Source organism: Onychostoma macrolepis, chromosome 03, assembly GCF_012432095.1.
Source record: "Onychostoma macrolepis isolate SWU-2019 chromosome 03, ASM1243209v1, whole genome shotgun sequence".
NCBI lineage: Eukaryota > Metazoa > Chordata > Actinopteri > Cypriniformes > Cyprinidae > Onychostoma > Onychostoma macrolepis.
Window position 1 is genome coordinate 23,393,528 of NC_081157.1, and position 17,861 is coordinate 23,411,388.

A 17,861-nucleotide genomic window follows, 5' to 3' on the forward strand; every position below is an offset into this window, starting at 1 on the left:
TGAGGTTTAAACTAGTAGGTTGCAGATTCAAACCTGTCAAGGTGTAAAAATATCACCAATCTCCGGTTTTGCAGCAGTAAATTAACATACTATGTTATGGTTATCTAGAAAACAATATAAATTATTCTTCTGATTTCTTTCAGGACTTTGATCTATGCATTAACTGCTACAACTCCAAGGGCCATGAGCACCAAATGGTGAAGTGGGGTTTGGGCCTGGACGACGACAGCAACCAGGGCGGCGAGGCCAACAAGAGCCCGCAGGAGAGTCGACGCCTCAGCATCCAACGCTGCATCCAGTCACTGGTGCATGCCTGCCAGTGCCGCAACGCCAACTGTTCTCTGCCATCTTGTCAGAAGATGAAGAGAGTGGTACAGCACACCAAGGGCTGCAAGCGCAAGACCAACGGAGGCTGCCCCGTTTGCAAGCAACTCATCGCATTGTGCTGCTACCATGCCAAGCACTGCCAGGAGAACAAGTGCCCCGTGCCCTTCTGTCTCAATATCAAGCACAAGCTGCGGCAGCAGCAGATTCAGCAGCGGCTGCAGCAGGCGCAGATGATGCGCCGGCGCATGGCACTCATGCAGGGCAGAGGAATGCCGCCCAGTCTGCCCTCCCCAACTACCTCAGGAGGTCCGGGGACGCCCAACTCTCAGCAGCTGCAGCAGCCTAATACGCCTCAGACCTCGCAGGCATTAGCCAACCAGCCCCAGCAGACGCATCCGAATGTGGCTGCAATGGTGCAACCCTTCCCTACCCAACCACCTACACCTGGGTCGCAGGGTAAGTCAGGCCCGCAGTCCTCGCCTCTGCCCCAGCAGCAGTCCCCCCTGCCCATGCCGCCTCAACAACAGCCGCAGCCCTCTCCGCAGCAGCAGCAGGCTTTGAAGGTTGCAAAACAAATAGAGATGATGACCAAAGTTCAGCAGCAGCAACAGCAACAACAACAACAACAACAGCAGCAGCAGCAACAACAACAACAACAACAACAGCAGCAGCAACAACAACAGCAGCAGCAGCAAGACTACAGGATGAACGTGAATGGCATGCAGATGAACCAACCTCGCATGATGACTCCCATGCAGATGATGGCCCCTCGTGGCCCTCAGATGGTTCAGAACATGCAGCCTGGCCAGTGGCCAGCTGGGATGCAAGGGTCCATGCAGAATCCGCAGGCACCTCCGACGCAGCAAGTGCCACAGCAGCAGATGGCCATGGCCCCGCAGCAGTCTCAGGTAGTGCAGACGCCGCAACAGGCACAAATGATGCAGCGTGCTATGATGCAGCAGCAGCAGCAGCAGCAGCCGCGGCAGATGCAGGCCGTCATGCCTCCCCAGCAAGTGCAACCACAAGCCCCGCAGCAGCAAGGCATGCAGCAAAGAGGGGTGGCCAGCAGCATCGCTCCAGGAGCGCTGCAGGACCTGCTGCGCACATTAAAATCACCAAGTTCCCCTCAGCAGCAACAGCAGGTCCTCAACATTCTCAAATCGAACCCGCATCTCATGGCTGCGTTCATCAAACAGCGGACGGCGAAATACCAAGCCAGCCAACCGCAGCAGCAGAACCCGCAGGCCATGCTCGCAGCTCAGCCGGGAATGCAGAACATGGCTGCGATGCAAACCGGCCCCGTGCAGAGACCCGTCATGCCGCCTCAGCAGCCACAGCCAGCCGCAACCCAAGCCATGGCAGCCCTCGGATCCCAGGGACAAATGATGAATGCTGCGCACAATGGAAACCAGCAGCTGTTCCGCCGGCAACTAATGCGCATGCAGCAGCAACAGGGAGCAATGCCTCCAGGACAAGGGAGATTCCCGCAACCTCAAGGCGCAGCAAGTTACTCGCAAATCCGCATGCAGCAGCAGATGGCCATGCAGGGAGGCGCTGGACCCATGGGACAGATGCCGCCCATGGCTCAGATGGGCCAGCCTGGCATGGGCATGGAAGCCCAGCAGAACATGCTGCAACAGCGCTTGCTGCAGCAGCAGCAACAGCAGCAGCAGCAGCAAATGCTGAAGCAGCAAATGGGATCGCCGGCTCAGGCCGCTTCCATGAGTCCCCAACCCCACATGCTTGCAGGACAGCCGCAGGGATCTCACCTGCCCGGACAGGCCATGGCCAATGCGCTGGGCAACCAAGTGAGGTCGCCTGCACCCGTGCAATCGCCCCGCCCCCCATCCCAACAGCCGCCACATTCCAGCCCGTCCCCGCGCATGCAGCCCCAGCCCTCGCCCCTGCACTCCGGTGCATCCCACCCCAGCCTGGCAGGACCCATGCCGGGCCCCATGGACCAGGCTCACCTGTGCACACCCGAACAGAGTGCAATGCTTCCGCAGCTGAACACGCCAAACCGTGGAGGACTCCCCAATGAGTTGAGTATGGTTGGGGATACATCGGGAGACACGTTAGAGAAGTTCGTCGAGGGATTGTAGCATTAAGAGACGTTTAGGAGAGAGAGGTGTTTTCTACACAGGAAATTAGATAAGGCGACAAAATGAACTGTAATAGGTTTACACAACCAATGGACTGCTTTTTCTTCCCTGTTGGCGGGATTGAAATTACTGTTTAAAGAGCAGAATCACAAAGGGTATTTTTCTGGGAGGGTTGTCGGACCGGCCGAAATGCAGTCCTGGTCTACGAGTTACATTTTTAATTGTTTTTTCCTTTTTTTTTCCTTTTTTTTTCTCGGGGAGGGGGTTATTTTGAGCTTATGGACTTTTTAAATGGAATTTCTCAAGGCAAAATATTTGATTTTATTATTGAAGACTTTTGTTTTGTATGTTTGCAAACTGAAATGCGTTTCTTTTTTTTTTTTTTCTTTTTTTTGGTGAATGTGTGTGCGTGTTTAGGGACTGTAAGATACTCTGTGTGGAATTAGGATCAGAAGCAATCCTCATTCCTGTCTGATACGTATTCACATTTACCAGGTTTGGAAAAGGACGCGCCGCCTTTTTCTCTCCAAACTGTGGAGTTTGTACAGAGGACCTGTATTCATTTGTACAGAAAGGAGCTTGGCTACTACACACACACACGAACACACACGAACACGTGAGCAAATTGTGAAAGTTGCTCTTATTTTTCAAGGTGCCCAAATGCGTTAATTTATTGGCCTGGATTCAGTAGTTGTCTCTTAAGATGTAGGAAGATGTTCCTGTTTTTCTCGTTTGATCTCTGAAACATCAATGATGTCCCCTCCACCTCGCTTATGAGGCCGGAGCTTCGTCTGACTGCTGATTTGTTCAAAGAGTTCTTCAGTCAACCTCTTTTGTTTTTCTCCTCATGAAACTTGAATTGAAGGTGAACGATTCTTTAATGTAAATCATGCAGCTTGATGACATACTGTAAATAAAAGGAAAAAAGATTGAGATCGCTGTATAAACTGGTTAAGAACTTGTTTCGTACTTATATACCATATTGTTAAATAAACTGTGTGCAACAGACACGACCCTTGTGGTGACTTCGTTTTGCGCATTTTCGCAATTCTGATTTCAGGAAATTAATATGCATAAGTTTTAAACTAACACCTGACTGACTGTTTTCACATAAAGCCAGTGCAATTTCAAACAATTAGTGGACCGGAGCTAGTTGTTAAATTAATAGAATTGAGTTTTTTTTCTGTTTCTATCAAGAAATGCATGGATCTGTTTCTCTGGATTCCGTCAAGACTGTCATCACCTATTTTTTTTTTCTGAAAACATTTGATCAGATTCCTTGTCCTTAAAATAATTTTGTAATTCATTATTTTAGATCTAAAAGAGAAGTTTAGGATTTATTTATAGACCTATAGGTTTTATTTCTTTACTCTTATTCGCTTTATCTAAGGGAGAAGTAAATGTACCAGAGCATTACACTTGAAATGCAATTATCAAATGTGCCATAGAAGTTTAAGTAACTGCCCGGTTACTTTCTTCAGCATGAGGTTGGAGTATTTGCTCACCACTGGCTTCACTGCACCTCCTGGTGCCTGAAAGGTGCAACTGAAGTTTAGAGCCCTTTTTCTGCAATTCACAATTTCTCAGCGCACTACACGATTCATTGTACAGGTTTGGATGTGATTAAATTTATGGAAGATGCATTTTTTTTTTTTTTTTTCTTCCGAGTTTTAAATTTCGGCACCACTGTGATTGCACTGCAGGGAATCTCACTCCGACCAATGATTGCAGGTGTGGCATATTTTCATGATTTGTAATTTAGCACAAAAAAAAAAACCGGTTAATGTAAATGTTTGTTAAAATATGTATGTCTGTGTATTTATATTTTTGAAAGAATGAGTCCAAGTGCAATTGCTCTATTGCTTGTGTAGCTCCACGCGCACTGGTGAGAGAAACCCCTCTACGAGCGATCCTGAGCAAGAGAAACTGCTTTTCGAGCGACTTGAAACCAGTCGCAAGCGAAACTACAGCTCAAAGACTAAATATGGTTGTTGCTCCTCTACTGAGTGCTAAATCCAATGTACGGGAATGACAATTTCATTTTTCATTAAATCCACATTGTGTACTTGGCTTGTTAATGAATTGACCGTCACTTTTCTGCACGCTAGCTGTCTGAGGAGTGGTGAATGAAATCAGAAACTGAGGTACATGTCTTCACTTATTCACAAATTTGTTTGTCTGTCTTGTGGAAACTACATAGAGAATGTGCTGTGTAAATGCAGCAGCTTAAATATCAAAACACTGCCTCTGGCTGTTTTTACTAATTGTTAATTATTAACTACTGATGATTGTTGGACTGTAACAAGTCATTAAAACGTTAAAAAAAAAAAAAAAAAGTTTAAAGTCATAAATCAATTGGAATGTCAAATTTGGTCAATTATGACTTCTTAATTTTGACATGCCAGTACATGAAGTATTTTTTTTTTAATGGAATGGGTATTACTTGGTATGTTTCAATTTTTACTTTACATTATAATGGTGACTTTTTTTCATAAAATAAGATTTACGAAAGCATTACGCAGCGGAAATGGGCTTCCATAATGTTACTTATTTGGTCAAAAACGCATCCATCAAACGCCATGTTCAGTGTTGCTAGTTTACAGCAGTGAGAAGTCAAAAATTTTAGGCTACACTGCGTTAAGTACCTTAAAGTAACCCCTGTATTTAAAGGGGGATGCAAATGCTGTATTTAAATGCAGTTGTCTCTCTTTGAAGTTTGCAGTGTGTACGTGACCTCGTACTCGTTCGGTGTCTTCTGGAACGCTACAAACGGCTTGATACAAATGGAGAAACGGCTCACTGTTGGCGCCTAACGAATTTCATGATTAAAGCCGTGCCTACACACTATTTGCGGCATTTTAGTTGAGTTGGTCCTGCAAGGTATGCTTCCCATGGTGGAAGCGCGTAACAGATTTTCAGAGCACGATTCTTCACACAGAACGCGTTTTGCGTTTAAACGCGCTGCGTTCTATTGTTTTCTACATAAACATGAGCGAAGTTATATTGAGGTCTCACAGTTGCGCTGTTTCTAAACGGGTTAAACGTGACTGTTTTTAAACGCAATAACGCGTTCTGTTCAGTCTGATTTTAGGCTATGTGGCCTTTTGCTCATGGAAGTATTATTATTTTGGAAATAACAAAAATTAGTTGGTTATAAAAGAAATTGGCCAGTTGTGGCATGCTAAGCTCCACCTAAAGTTATTTTAAACAGCATTTCCTTCATTCTTTTGTAATTATTATACATGCAGCATTTACTAAATTAATTTAATGATTACATGGGATATTTGCACGTGTCATGCCTCAGGGGTATTTGTTTAAAAGCTAGTGATGGCAATGATGATGAACTTAAACGTCTAAAATTAGAAATGGTATTTGAATGATTTGATCAGTTTTGTCTAAACAGCCTTTTTTTTTTTTGCTTTCATATTCTTAACAGTAAGGTGAACTAGAATGCACATGATCTACTGTAAATGCGTGACTAACAGGCTGTTTTACCGCCATCAGCCTCCGGATCACTGCGCCTCCTGCTGTCCGAACGGCGCAACTGCAGCGTAGAGCGTGGCGCACTTCATTTCTGCGCGCGCTGGATTCCGATTTCATTTCGAAGAGTTGGACATGATCACATTTCGCTAAGACGGGTTTTCTTTCGCCTTTATGAAATTGTGGAATTTTTGATGAGACGTTAAGGAAGCACAAGAACGGTTATTTATACTTTATCCTTTTAATAAATCGAAGCATTAACCCATATAAATGTTTTATTAGAGGTTTTGTAATTGTGAAACTACATTTAAAATGGGTGGAAAGCATTTGAGACGCTTCACGTTTGTTTTATTTAATATTTTCCTCACGCTAATTTCAATTTACATATGGAAAACCTGTTAATGGACTGAAATGTGAATAATTTTAGAGCAAAAGGGTACAAGAAATTTTAATATTCAACATATAATGTTTCACTGGAATCTTCTTCTTGCTATGCAAATATCTCTTGCATCTTTTCAGGTAAATTCAGGAGTGCAGCACAAACTTCTGATTTGTTTTCTCCAATCTGACAACCGCCTTATCAGTTTAAAACACGACTCCCACCAAAACGACAATGTCACACCTGCACAAAGATTCTCTGGTCTTCATATAAACAACGTTTGTTTGTGTTTAGTGTGCAATCATGACCGGGACGCCCCCTTTGTGCATCCATGCATGGCTCTAATAAAGGCAAAACAAGTCTGTCAGGCTGAACTTCAGCATGGGCGTCAGTGTTTCTCCAGCGCTTGAGTGAGGAGCTGATTCAGCCGAGAGATCATCGGACGAGGGTCGTCGTTCAGGCCAGCGGTGATCATGGCGTTGTCATATATCTGGTATGTAAAAATGGCATTTAGTTTTTAATTAGAAATAGTATTGAGATGAGAGAGTGGGGGACACTATTTCTTTACCTGGTCGAGGAGAAGCTGTGCCAGCTCAGGGTTTGAGTCCTTCAGTGCATGAAGCTTCTTGATCAGATCATGTCTGCAAACAAACGCTTGATGTTAGAGAAACCACAGCATTTCCACATGATATGCAAACAGCTGGTTAAAAACATCTCAATAATCCACACGACCACAGTCCATCAATTAACGTGTTTGTAAGAAACAAATCCATCATTGTGTTTTAACTTCAAACTTGTTTCCGGCTAAAATACAAGTTCTCTATTCATAACATTGCTTTATCCAGTAAAAACGTCACAGAGAGAAGTCAGGTGAGAAACATGCATAGATCAAGCACCGTTTAAAAATAAAAACAGTCTAAAAGATCTAAACAAATATGTGAGTTGATTCTGATGTGAGAGGAAAACAAGAGATGGACTGTTTCACAGGAGGAAGCGTTATTAAGGGGTATGGACTCGTATTTTGGCCAGAAGCAACGGTTTTTAGTTAAAACGCCTTTGTTTCTTACAAACACACAATTTTTCACTTCAAGACACTGATTGATGGATTGAAGTGGTGTGGATTATTGTGATGTTTTTATTTGGACTCTCATTCTGACGGCACCCATTCACTGCAGAGGATCCATTGATGAACTAGTGATATAATGCTAAATTGTTCTGATGAAGAAACAAACTCATCTACATATTGAATGGCCTGAAGGGAGTATATTTTCAGAAAGTTTTGGGGTGAACTATTCCTTTAAGACACATAAGCAATATAACACTGTGTTCATCTGCTGCATCTCACTGAAAGGAAATTATTCTGGGGATATTAGACTAGACTTTTCTTCATGCAAACTGTGAGATTGATTATTTTTGTTCATCTAAAGTTCACCGTCTCGTACCCAGCGTTGATCTCCAGTGTGGGCTGCAGGATCTGGGCTCTCTCCTCTGAGCTTCGGGCGAGCTGCTGTGTGCGCAGGAAGTGTCGAGCGGCACCCATCTCCAGCACCGTGATCATGGCGGGGTGTGTGTCCAGACGTGGCGTCACCTGTGGAAACATTGGTAAATTAATGTTAATAATAATAATCATTGTCAGGTTTCTACACATTTGTGAGTTAAAATCACTGTTTGAATTTGCAAAATTATGTAAATGCCTGAGCATTTACAATTAAGCACCATGTGGATCATCATCATAATACAAAGAGTGGCCCGGATTTATTACAAGGCTGATTACCAAACAAATAAATAAATGGACATGAAATATTGATAAGCGATGAGATTACTAAAAAAAAATTTAGTTTCTTAAATGTAACAGGCTAATTAAAAATGTTAAAAATATTTTGTATATGTATAATGCAATTAATTATCTAAATACTTTATATTTTCATAGTATGTGCATGCAATATTTAAAAATATATTTGCTTTTTGACTGATGTTTACTAAAAGTTACCTTTGCAACACAATCAGTATAGTTTTTTATGTGAGTAGAAGCAATGAATAAGAATGTAATTTTGTTTTTGTTTCCTTTTTTTTTTGCATGTACATGTGGTTACCTTGATGTTGGTGACTCTCTGTCCAAGTGCGTTCCTCATCCAGGCCATCAGATCTTCTGTCTGCTGATCGGTCAGACGCTCTGATGCTGCACAACACAATCATATCACCAGTAACTCGGCTGATCTTATTAGTTTTTAGGCAATTGGCCTTTCATTTATTTGTCTAAATGCTTAATTCAAAATTATCACTGTTTGCAAAACAAGGCAAGGAATCAAGAACATCAATTCATCAATTCAAGAGATCCAGAAATCACTCTTTAGTTGACATGTCTCAGATAATGACTGAAAACTGTGACTGTATCGACTGTTGTTCTGTCTTACCTGGTTTGCTGTCTTGAAATTTCTCCTCTTTGTAATGATCTACAACAATGTCGGTCTCGGCTGAGATGAGCTTCTTCCTGTCAAACTCTCTGAGGTGAAGCAGCGTGAGCTCATCAAACTGCTCAAAGCAGAACAAGACCTGCAGGAAGAGACAGAACGTCAAAAACAGCCACATCTTTTTCTGTTGTTTTGCTGCAATCAAATTTTCAGAATAAATCCTTGTGCTTAACTGTAAATGTTCGAATCGAACAAGCATTATAAATATTAAAATATAAATACAGACTGACTAATAGAATAAATCAATAATAAATAAATATTTAAATTAGAGTTTGTTCTTTTGAAGGTTAAAAGGTTAGAGATGTTGAACAATGTTATTAATTTAATATATTCTGTTATATTAATTAGGAGGAAGAGTGACTCTGTCTTAATAAAAGGTAATAGGTTTTAATATTAAGTGAGCTCTCCATTTTTTTTTTTTACCCTGTGGTGTAAAAGAACAGACAGACATTAAATAAAAAAACATGTTTTTAGTTTTAGTTTATATTATTAAATGTAGATTATGATTTAAATTACATGTAGTTGTTTAAACATTTACAATTAAGCACCTTTTGAATCTGACTATTTTCTATAGTCAAGATCACAAGAAAATTGAATAGAATCATTTTTGACATGTTGTGATCACAACAAAATAGATGAAATGATTTGATCAATGCATCTTTAGCTTTCCATTAGCTGCTGACCAATACTTTTGGCCATTTTGAGATTAACAGTAGTGTTGGCGCCCCCTTGTGTTCATCTCAAAACCTATCAACAGCCTTGTCAATGGATAATGCACAGTTTATGCTTTCAAAATTGGAATGAACTGAGTACATTTTAATTGAAATTAAATTAACAGTTGTTTCCAGCAAATCTGCAATGCATATTATCAGCCTTTGGATCAACTTAGATTCATTACCCATTTGCTCTTGAGTATGATAGTGAATATTAACTGTAGACCTGATTGTCTCGTCTCACCTCCATATCTTTCTGTTTCATGGCCTCAAAGTACGGCGAGTGTTCAGCCAGGTGGCGATTCGGTGCACACAGATAGTAAATGTTCCTCGTTCCTGCCTTCATCCGAGAAGCGTACTCCATCAGGCTGGTCTGCTGTCCTGCAGGAAGCGCCGACGACTCGAAGCGCAACAGCTTAGCGATGTCCTCCTGTGGCGACATAAATCAGCTGTTTAAACACAGTCAGAGAAAAACAGGCCGATTAAAAAGGCTAAACGAGTCGTCTCGCACCTTGACGCTCTGCTCTGCTGTGGTGACGATGCCCTCTCGCATAAACAGCCCATAGTCATCAAAGAAGCGAGCGTATTTCTCCGGATCCTTCTTGCTCTGGTCCAACAGGAACCGAATGACTCGCTGCTGTAAAACATCCCGCAGTTTTCTGAAAGAAAAGACTTTGTTATTGTTTTTGGGTTTTTTTGCAAAATGCAGAAGGCATAATCACATTTGAGGCTGGTTTGTACCTGATTAGAGTGCTTTCCTGTAGCAGCTCTCTGCTGAGGTTCAGAGGAATATCTTCACTGTCCACAACACCTGCAAATGCAGTCATATGACAGTCAAATTTCCTTCATTTTTTAATCTAATAATGCATTTAAAGTTTGTTTCATGCAAACATAAGGACACTCATCTGACCTCGTAGGAAGCGCAGCCACTTGGGAAGGATGTCTGTGGCTTTGGTTTGGATCAGAACCTTCCTGCTGAACAGGGCCACACTGGATCCCATCTCACGACTCACATCAAACATGGAAGGTTTCTGCTCACACACATTTACAATGCAGTCAGTTGTGCCTCAATTACATGGCTGATTACCAAATAAATGGATGTGAAATATTTGTGACATAAAAATCAGTTATACCACTGAACACTACATAATGTAGTTATTTTAAAGTAATGTTCATATGTATAATGCAATTCATGTACATAATTTAAAAATCACACATAATTAAATCAGGTACACATTGTAATTTGAGTTTAAATGCACATAATTTCATATAAATTATGCATGAATTTGTATTTTAAATACATATGGTGAAGAGCGCTTAAGCTCGAAACGTCACCTGTGGTGAGAACATAATTAAATATTTATCTGTCTCTGGAGCTGTGGTGTGCCTACTTTGTTTTCATTCTTATTCTTGTGTGGTGGATTTTTTGGTCTAATTGATGTGCGCTCTTGGACTGTTTTTTATTTTATTTTAAATACATACACATGTGGTCAAAATTGTTGGTACCCTTGGTAAATATGATCAAAGAAGGCTGTGAAAATTAATCTGCATTAATCCTTTTGATCTATTATTTAAAATATTCACAAAAATCTAACATTTCATTGAATAATAAGAATTTAAAATGGGGGGAAATATCATTATGAAATTAAATGTTTTTCTAAAATACACGTTGGACACAACTACTGGCACCCCTAGAAATTCTTATGAGAAAATATCTCTGAAGTATATTTACATTCATATTCACAATTTTGAGCACTCCAGGGTGATTATGAACATGAAATTATCCAGCCATGGCTTCCTGTTTCACAGAAATATAAATAGGAGGGAAAACAAAGCCCAAGTTCCCTTAATCATCCATCACAATGAGAAAAACCAAAGAATATATTTCTGATGTGCAGCAAAAGATAATTGAGCTTCACAAATTAGTGAAGTGGCTTTAAGAAAAGAGCTAGAGCAGTGAAAATTCCCATTTCCACCATCAGGGCAATAATTAAGAATTTACAATCAACATAAAATGTTACGAAACTGCCTGGAAGAGGACATGTGTCTACATCGTCCTAATGCACGGTGAGAAGGAGAGTTTGAGTGGCTAAAGACTCTCCAAGGACCACAGCTGGAGAATTGCAGAAAATAGTTGAGTCTCGGGGTCAGAAAACCTTAAAAAAAAAAAGTCAAACAGCACCTACATCACCACATGCTGTTTGGGAGGGTTTCAAGAAAAATTCTCCTCGCTCATCCAAAAACAAACTCCAGCATATTCAGTTATCAGACACGACTGGAACTTCAAATGGGACTGGCTTCTATGGTCAGATGAAGACCATGAACACTCAAGATGGGTTTGGTGAACACAGGAATAAAAAGTACCCCATGTGTACAATGAAATATACTGCTGTATGTTTGATGTTGTGGGCCTATATTTCTGCTGGAGGTCCTGGACATCTTGTTTAGACACATGGCATCATGGATTCTATCAAATATCAACAGATAAAAAAATCAATAAGTGACTGACTCTGTTAGAAATCTTATAATGGGCCATGTTTGGATCTTCCAACTGTACAATAATCCAAACGCAAACCTTAAAAACAACACAAAAATGGGTCACTGAGCACAAAACCAAGCTTCTGCTGGCCATTCCAGTCCTCTGACCTGAACCCTGTAGAAAATGAGTGAACTGAAGAGAAGAAGCACCAACATGGAGCTGGGAATCTAAAGGGTCTGAAGTGATTCTGGATGAAGGAATGGTCTCTGATCTCTTGTCAGGTGTCTCTAACCTCATCAGGCATTATAGGAGAACATTTAGAGCTGTTAAACTGGCAAATGGAGGTTTCAAAAAGTATTGAATAAAGGGTGCCGTTAATTGTGGCCAATGTGTATTAGAGAAAAACATTTATTTCATAATGATATTTCCTCTCATTTTAAATTCTTATAATCCAATGAAAGGTTAGATTTTTGTGAATTTTTAAAATAATAGATCAGGATTAACAATAAAGGATTAACAATGCACATTTATTTCCACAGCCGCCTTTGGTCATATTTACCAAGGGTACCAACAATTCTGACCACGTGTGTACTTCAGTTGGTAAATGATTTAACAAGTTATTAAAAAAATAATAATAATAATAATAATATATATATATTTAAATGCAAAATGTAATTTTATATGTAACATGTAGATACTTGTTTTTAAAATGATGTATGTGCGATTTAAGTACATGCTTGATTAAATAAAATATTAAATCAAAATATGTGCAAATTAGTCATTTAAATGCATACTTGAGTTGTTAGAAATGGAACATGTATCTAATAGATGTAACTAATTTAAAATAACATTATGTATTTGTACAATTTGTATATGTATAATGTCATTTTTTTTATATGCATAATGTCAAAGATTCCGCAGTCATCTCGCACTCACCATCTCTGGCACGTAGAAGATGCTGCGGATGTTGAGCGGAGCGTCTGCGCGGTAATGCAGCGTGTAGCGGGGTTTATCGTGGGCTTGAGCAACATAGCGATAAAACTCCTCGTGCTGCCACTCGCTGATGTCTTTGGGCTCCATTGTCCACAGGGCCTGCAGAGAGAAAACAGCTCAGGACTGATCATCAGAGCCACAGGGAGGTCAAAGGTCATTTAGAAACAGACTTCACATACGGTACCTGCAGGGTGTTTAACCGCCGTCCGTTCAGGAAGATGGGAAAACTGACAAAGTTACTGTACTTAGTCACAACCTCTGCAAAACAGACCATAGTCACTTCAGTGAGTTTCTTCTCCGAGCATGTCATGTTTTATGTCAATGTTTGTGGTTTTGAGGGTTGCACACCTTTGACTCGGTCTTCTGATGAAAACTCTTTGCAGTCGTCTTTAAGGTGGAGCACGATCTTGGTCCCCTGACGCACACCTGAAGCTTCTGCAATCTCAAACACTCCAGAGCTATAGAAAACACAAAAATGTGATTCATTTTATTCAAATGTTTGCTGTGACTTAATGTTAGATGCCTAAAGACAGTCTAAAAGCCACAAATATGGCAAAAGCTGGCTGAGATGTCCGGTTACTTTGTGTTGATGGTAATTTTAGTCTTGATTTCAATCTTCCAATGATCAAGAAAACCCAATAATTGACATAAAACTATAGTGCCACCCATTGTGTTTCTTTAAAGCAGTGCACTTTTCACCTCAAACGTAATGTCCGAATCAGTCAAGACATTTAATCTTACTGATGTAATATGCAGTAGTTTTTTCTGATTTCTCTTCAATAATTTACTTGTCCTCAATATTTGTTTAAGGGCGTTTTTACCTACATTAGTTAGCCTATTATTAGTTCATTTGGCATATTGCCCACTCCCGATCATGTTTAAATAATCGTGATTATGATATTGACCAAAATAAGTGTAATTATGATTTCTGCCATAATCAAGAAGCCTTAAAAAAAAAAAGCATATCCTTTTTGTCTTAAAACTGTTATTAAATCCATTTCTCTTCTCATTTTACTCACCCATCTGAGGACCACTTGTATCCAGGAGCACCTGGTTCTGCTGACTGAGAATAAACGTCCACTTTATCAGCCACCATGAAGGCGGAGTAAAAGCCCACGCCGAACTGACCGATGATGGAGCTGCTGGCCTCCGCTTGATTCTGAAGAGCATCCAGAAAAGCCTGACAGAGGGAGAACAAAAGGAGCATGAAATAAAACCACGGACTGAATGAGGAACAGCAGACTTTGGAAGAGTTCAGTGAGACACACCTTTGATCCAGATCGAGCGATGGTGCCCAGATTAGCAACCAGCTCCTCTTTGTTCATCCCAACACCCGTGTCCTACAAATCACAGCAGAAAATGTTGATCCATACATTCTACACTACAATTAAAGTGCTCCGTCACTACAGTGGAAAACTACAATTAATAATGTTCATTTTTGTATATGTAATATGTTTAAAATATGTAAATATTAGATTTTTGAATTACTTTAAGTACATACTGTTGAATTCAGATGCATATAAATTATGCAAGAATTAGTACTTTAAATGTATATTTCAGTTGTTAAATTACATAACAGGGCTAATTAATTTAAAATAGCATTAAATAATTTTATATTTATAATGCAATTTTAAAATACATACATATTTACTTATATACAGCAAGTACATATTCTTTTATATGTGCAATTTATTTATTGTGCAAATTATTTACATTTAATGTATAAAAACATACTGTAATTTAAGTTTAAGTTAAAATGTACAAATTAGTGCTTTAAATGCATATTTCAGTTGTTATTTTGTAGTAAAATGACATTAATATTCTGTTTAATAGATTACATTTTTCATATTTTTTTTATAAAATATTATGTAAATAATGTAAGTCACAGTGGTTCAGCTGCTTTAATGAATAAGACTGTAAGCTCATGATATGAGGGAAAGAAAAACGCCCCTGCACAACTGAACTAAATGCAATGCTATGATTAAAGTGATATATGAAAATAGATGGTGTCAATTGCAGCACTACATTTAGATCTGCTCATGTTGCATCAAAGATTTTTTTTCATGCATTGCTTTTTGCAGCATTGAGCATTACAACCAATCACACATTCCTGTTGATTTAAGACTGCAATGGCCACTCAGAGGCATTTAGATTAGTTGTTAAGTGTTAAAGGTTCAAAACTGTTGTTACAAGATGAAAAAAAAAAAAAACATGCAATAGAAAGATATGTAGATTATTTAAACTATCAATAGAAAAGCTGTTCTTCACCTTTTTTCCTTAGAACGCAGTTGGTCTCAAGACTATTTAAATAAAGTGATGTGTAACAGAATATGACGTATCTTGAAAAAAAAAAAATATCAATAATACCCGTTTTATTTGATTCTAATCTATGATTCTGTTCTTGAGCCATGGTGGAGGGGTTGTATGAGTTGACATTACCTGGATGGTGAAGGTGCCTTTGGCTGCATCTGTCTGCAGGTGGATCTCCATGGGTGCTGTTTCTCCTCCTCCTGTGATCATCTTGTGCCGTAGTTTCTCCAGCGCATCACTGCCGTTTGAGATCAGCTCTCTGATGAACACCTAAAACAGCAGGTTTGTGCCAGAAGATCACTGAGTCTATTAGATCAAGTTGCAGACTGATTCATGTATGTATATTTCTTCTGTTCATGCATATATTATATTGTTATAAGTTATATAGATATTTCTGGGATGGGTTTGTAGTTGTAAATCAGACTTAGATCTGACTTAGATCTGGACCCAACTCGCCCCCTGGATCTTGTGTTCTGCAGTGAGGACCATCTCAATATATTGCAGATATATACATAATACAACTTTATGATGACAAATTGGATGAAATCAAATAATCAGCCTGAAAAACGTATTGGTTAATCACAACACAGTCTTGAATGCTTTAAGAGAATTCATTCAAACAGGACCGCATTGCATCTTTTGTTTAATTGTTTAATTTTTCACCTCTTTCTCAGAATACAGTGATCTGGCCACAATATCCAGCAGTTTCTTCGTCTCTGCTTGGAACTCGTGTTTGGAGAAGGATCCTTATTTGAACAAAGAAACAAGAGTTTAAACATTCTTATAATTTCCATATGCTACAGTACAGAACTATAATTGAACTATATTACTATAATTTAAGTTTCTGAATCTTTACCATTCAAATGATCGGAATTTTTTTTTTTTTTTTTTAAGTAAGTTTCTTATGTTCACCAAGGTTGCATTTTTTAAATAAAGCAGTACAAAAAAAACTTTATTATTCTGAAATATTATTACAATTTAAAATAACTGTTTTCTATTGTAATATATATTTAAAGTGTAATTTATTCCTGTGATACAAAGCTGAATTCTCATCATTACTCCAGTCTCCAGTGTCACATGATCCTTTATAAAACAGTTGTGCTGTTCTTTACTGTCACTTTTGATCAATTTAGTGCATTGTTGCTAAATAGAAGCATTCATTTCTTACCAAATAAAAAATAAATAAATCTCTCTGACCCCAAACTTTAGTGTACCTTGAACATTCTCGGTGTCAGTGATGATGCTGTGGAGCGTCTCCTCCTCTGCGCTCTCAGCCTGTTGTGTGCTGTATCTGCGATGAGCCACACTGACAGCAGTGGAGCTCCACAGTCTGACAGCTCTGGTGTGAGGAAGCTGCTGCCTGCCATTAGTGTCAACTGTTGAAGAAAAGAGAGTCAGAATCATCAGAATTAAACAGCACTGATGTTTTATTAACCATATAGAGGGCTTTGGATTTGATAATAGTTACTGTCAGTCTATGCTCGGTAGTCTTTACATCTGCATACGCAGGTAAATATGGAGATTATTTACAGAAACTGATAACATTACTGAACATGTCCATCTGAGCAATATAGACTTATTCAGTGCAAGACTTGTTTATTTTGTCAATGAGACAAATGCACCTTTTTTAAAGGAAGAGCCTGTGTTTGATCAAAATCATTCGTCCCCTTTTATAATATTTCATCACGCTGCTGTGTTCTGATTCGCTGATCATATTATTTAACTGCAAATCCATGTTAAACACATTAAACATGTACCTCCAGTTAATGTCGCGGGGACTATTCTTTTCCCGACCCCTCTGCTGGATGATAACAGCCTGGCATGAGCCTTCTGAGAGACATTCAGAGAGTATTTGAGTAAACCTAATGATCGGATCATCTCTGCTTCTGCTGTAGTTTGACCTATAGAGGACTGGAAACTACGGCGTGACAGGCGTACGGTGAGTGAAAGGACCCTCTTGACGCTCACTGATGACGTCTGCGTGCAGCCCGATACATGCCTGTGTAAAATGTTTTAATGCAATTTCTCGAGCGGCTTTTGGAGAGAGAGAAAAGTCTATTTTTTACCCCTTTAGCATTAACCGCTGTTTAATCTGATTCTAATGCATAATTCTGTTCTTGAGCCCTTCACAGAGCTGTGATTGAATGTGTATGGGTTGAAGGTACCTGGATGGTGCAGTATCTGCAGGTATTATTGGAAATAATAACTACATATTATTGGCAAAATATTCTATACATAAATGTAGATTCCTTTAACCCCTCCTCTGTTTATTATATTCAGAAATTAATTTACAAAAAAATATCAGAGGATCTTACAAAAATGTAAAAATGCAATAAAACTGTTTGATCTTGTTATAGGCCTATATAATTTACTGTAGAAATGATTTTGCCCCATTTTTCCTTTTTGTTTATTTATTTGTTTATCTTGATCTGTCTTGGGTTTGATCTAGTTCTGTTGTGTTAACCCTTCTGTTGAAAAGCGAATTTGAATTTATGCCATTTTGTTGTAATAATATTTTTATTCAATAAAATACGAAAATTTGAATGCTTTACATACTAAACGAATAGATGTACCTTGTGGTAGTAAATGACTTTATCTGCTTTAAAT

At 39.3% G+C, this 17,861-nt stretch overlaps 2 protein-coding genes across 6 annotated transcripts in view; one reads left to right on the plus strand and one right to left on the minus strand.

Annotated features, from left to right (window-relative positions):
* The window catches only part of LOC131535882 (CREB-binding protein-like), a 60,234-nt gene extending 56,797 nt beyond the window's left edge, over positions 1-3,437 (plus strand). For all 5 annotated transcript variants that reach the window (XM_058768398.1, XM_058768401.1, XM_058768400.1 and 2 more), the window contains exon 31: positions 144-3,437. In XM_058768398.1, the coding sequence (XP_058624381.1) occupies positions 144-2,429 (2,286 nt within the window). In that variant the 3' untranslated portion in view covers positions 2,430-3,437. The remainder of the gene's footprint in view (positions 1-143) is intronic.
* Positions 3,438-6,341: 2,904 nt separating this feature from the next.
* trap1 (TNF receptor-associated protein 1) lies at positions 6,342-17,231 on the minus strand. The gene is made up of 18 exons (XM_058768403.1): positions 17,012-17,231; positions 16,469-16,630; positions 15,918-16,000; positions 15,384-15,524; positions 14,213-14,284; positions 13,964-14,124; positions 13,293-13,402; positions 13,129-13,202; positions 12,888-13,043; positions 10,383-10,503; positions 10,214-10,283; positions 9,984-10,131; positions 9,717-9,902; positions 8,703-8,841; positions 8,382-8,467; positions 7,731-7,876; positions 6,857-6,929; positions 6,342-6,778 (listed from the first exon to the last, which is right to left on the minus strand). Exons 1-18 carry the CDS (start codon positions 17,130-17,132, stop codon positions 6,677-6,679), a joined length of 2,151 nt encoding a protein of 716 aa, XP_058624386.1. The 5' UTR covers positions 17,133-17,231; the 3' UTR covers positions 6,342-6,676.
* Between the last annotated feature and the right edge of the window lie 630 nt (positions 17,232-17,861).

Excerpts from the sequence above, each read along its gene's own strand:
- trap1 (XM_058768403.1), bottom strand. The coding sequence starts at position 17,132 with ATGATCCGATCATTAGGTTTACTCAAATACTCTCTGAATGTCTCTCAG. Across the intron at positions 10,284-10,382 it reads GTGGCTGCGCTTCCTACGAG|GTGTTGTGGACAGTGAAGAT; the intron begins GTCAGATGAGTG and ends CTGCATTTGCAG. Across the intron at positions 6,779-6,856 it reads CACAGCTTCTCCTCGACCAG|ATATATGACAACGCCATGAT; the intron begins GTAAAGAAATAG and ends TTTACATACCAG.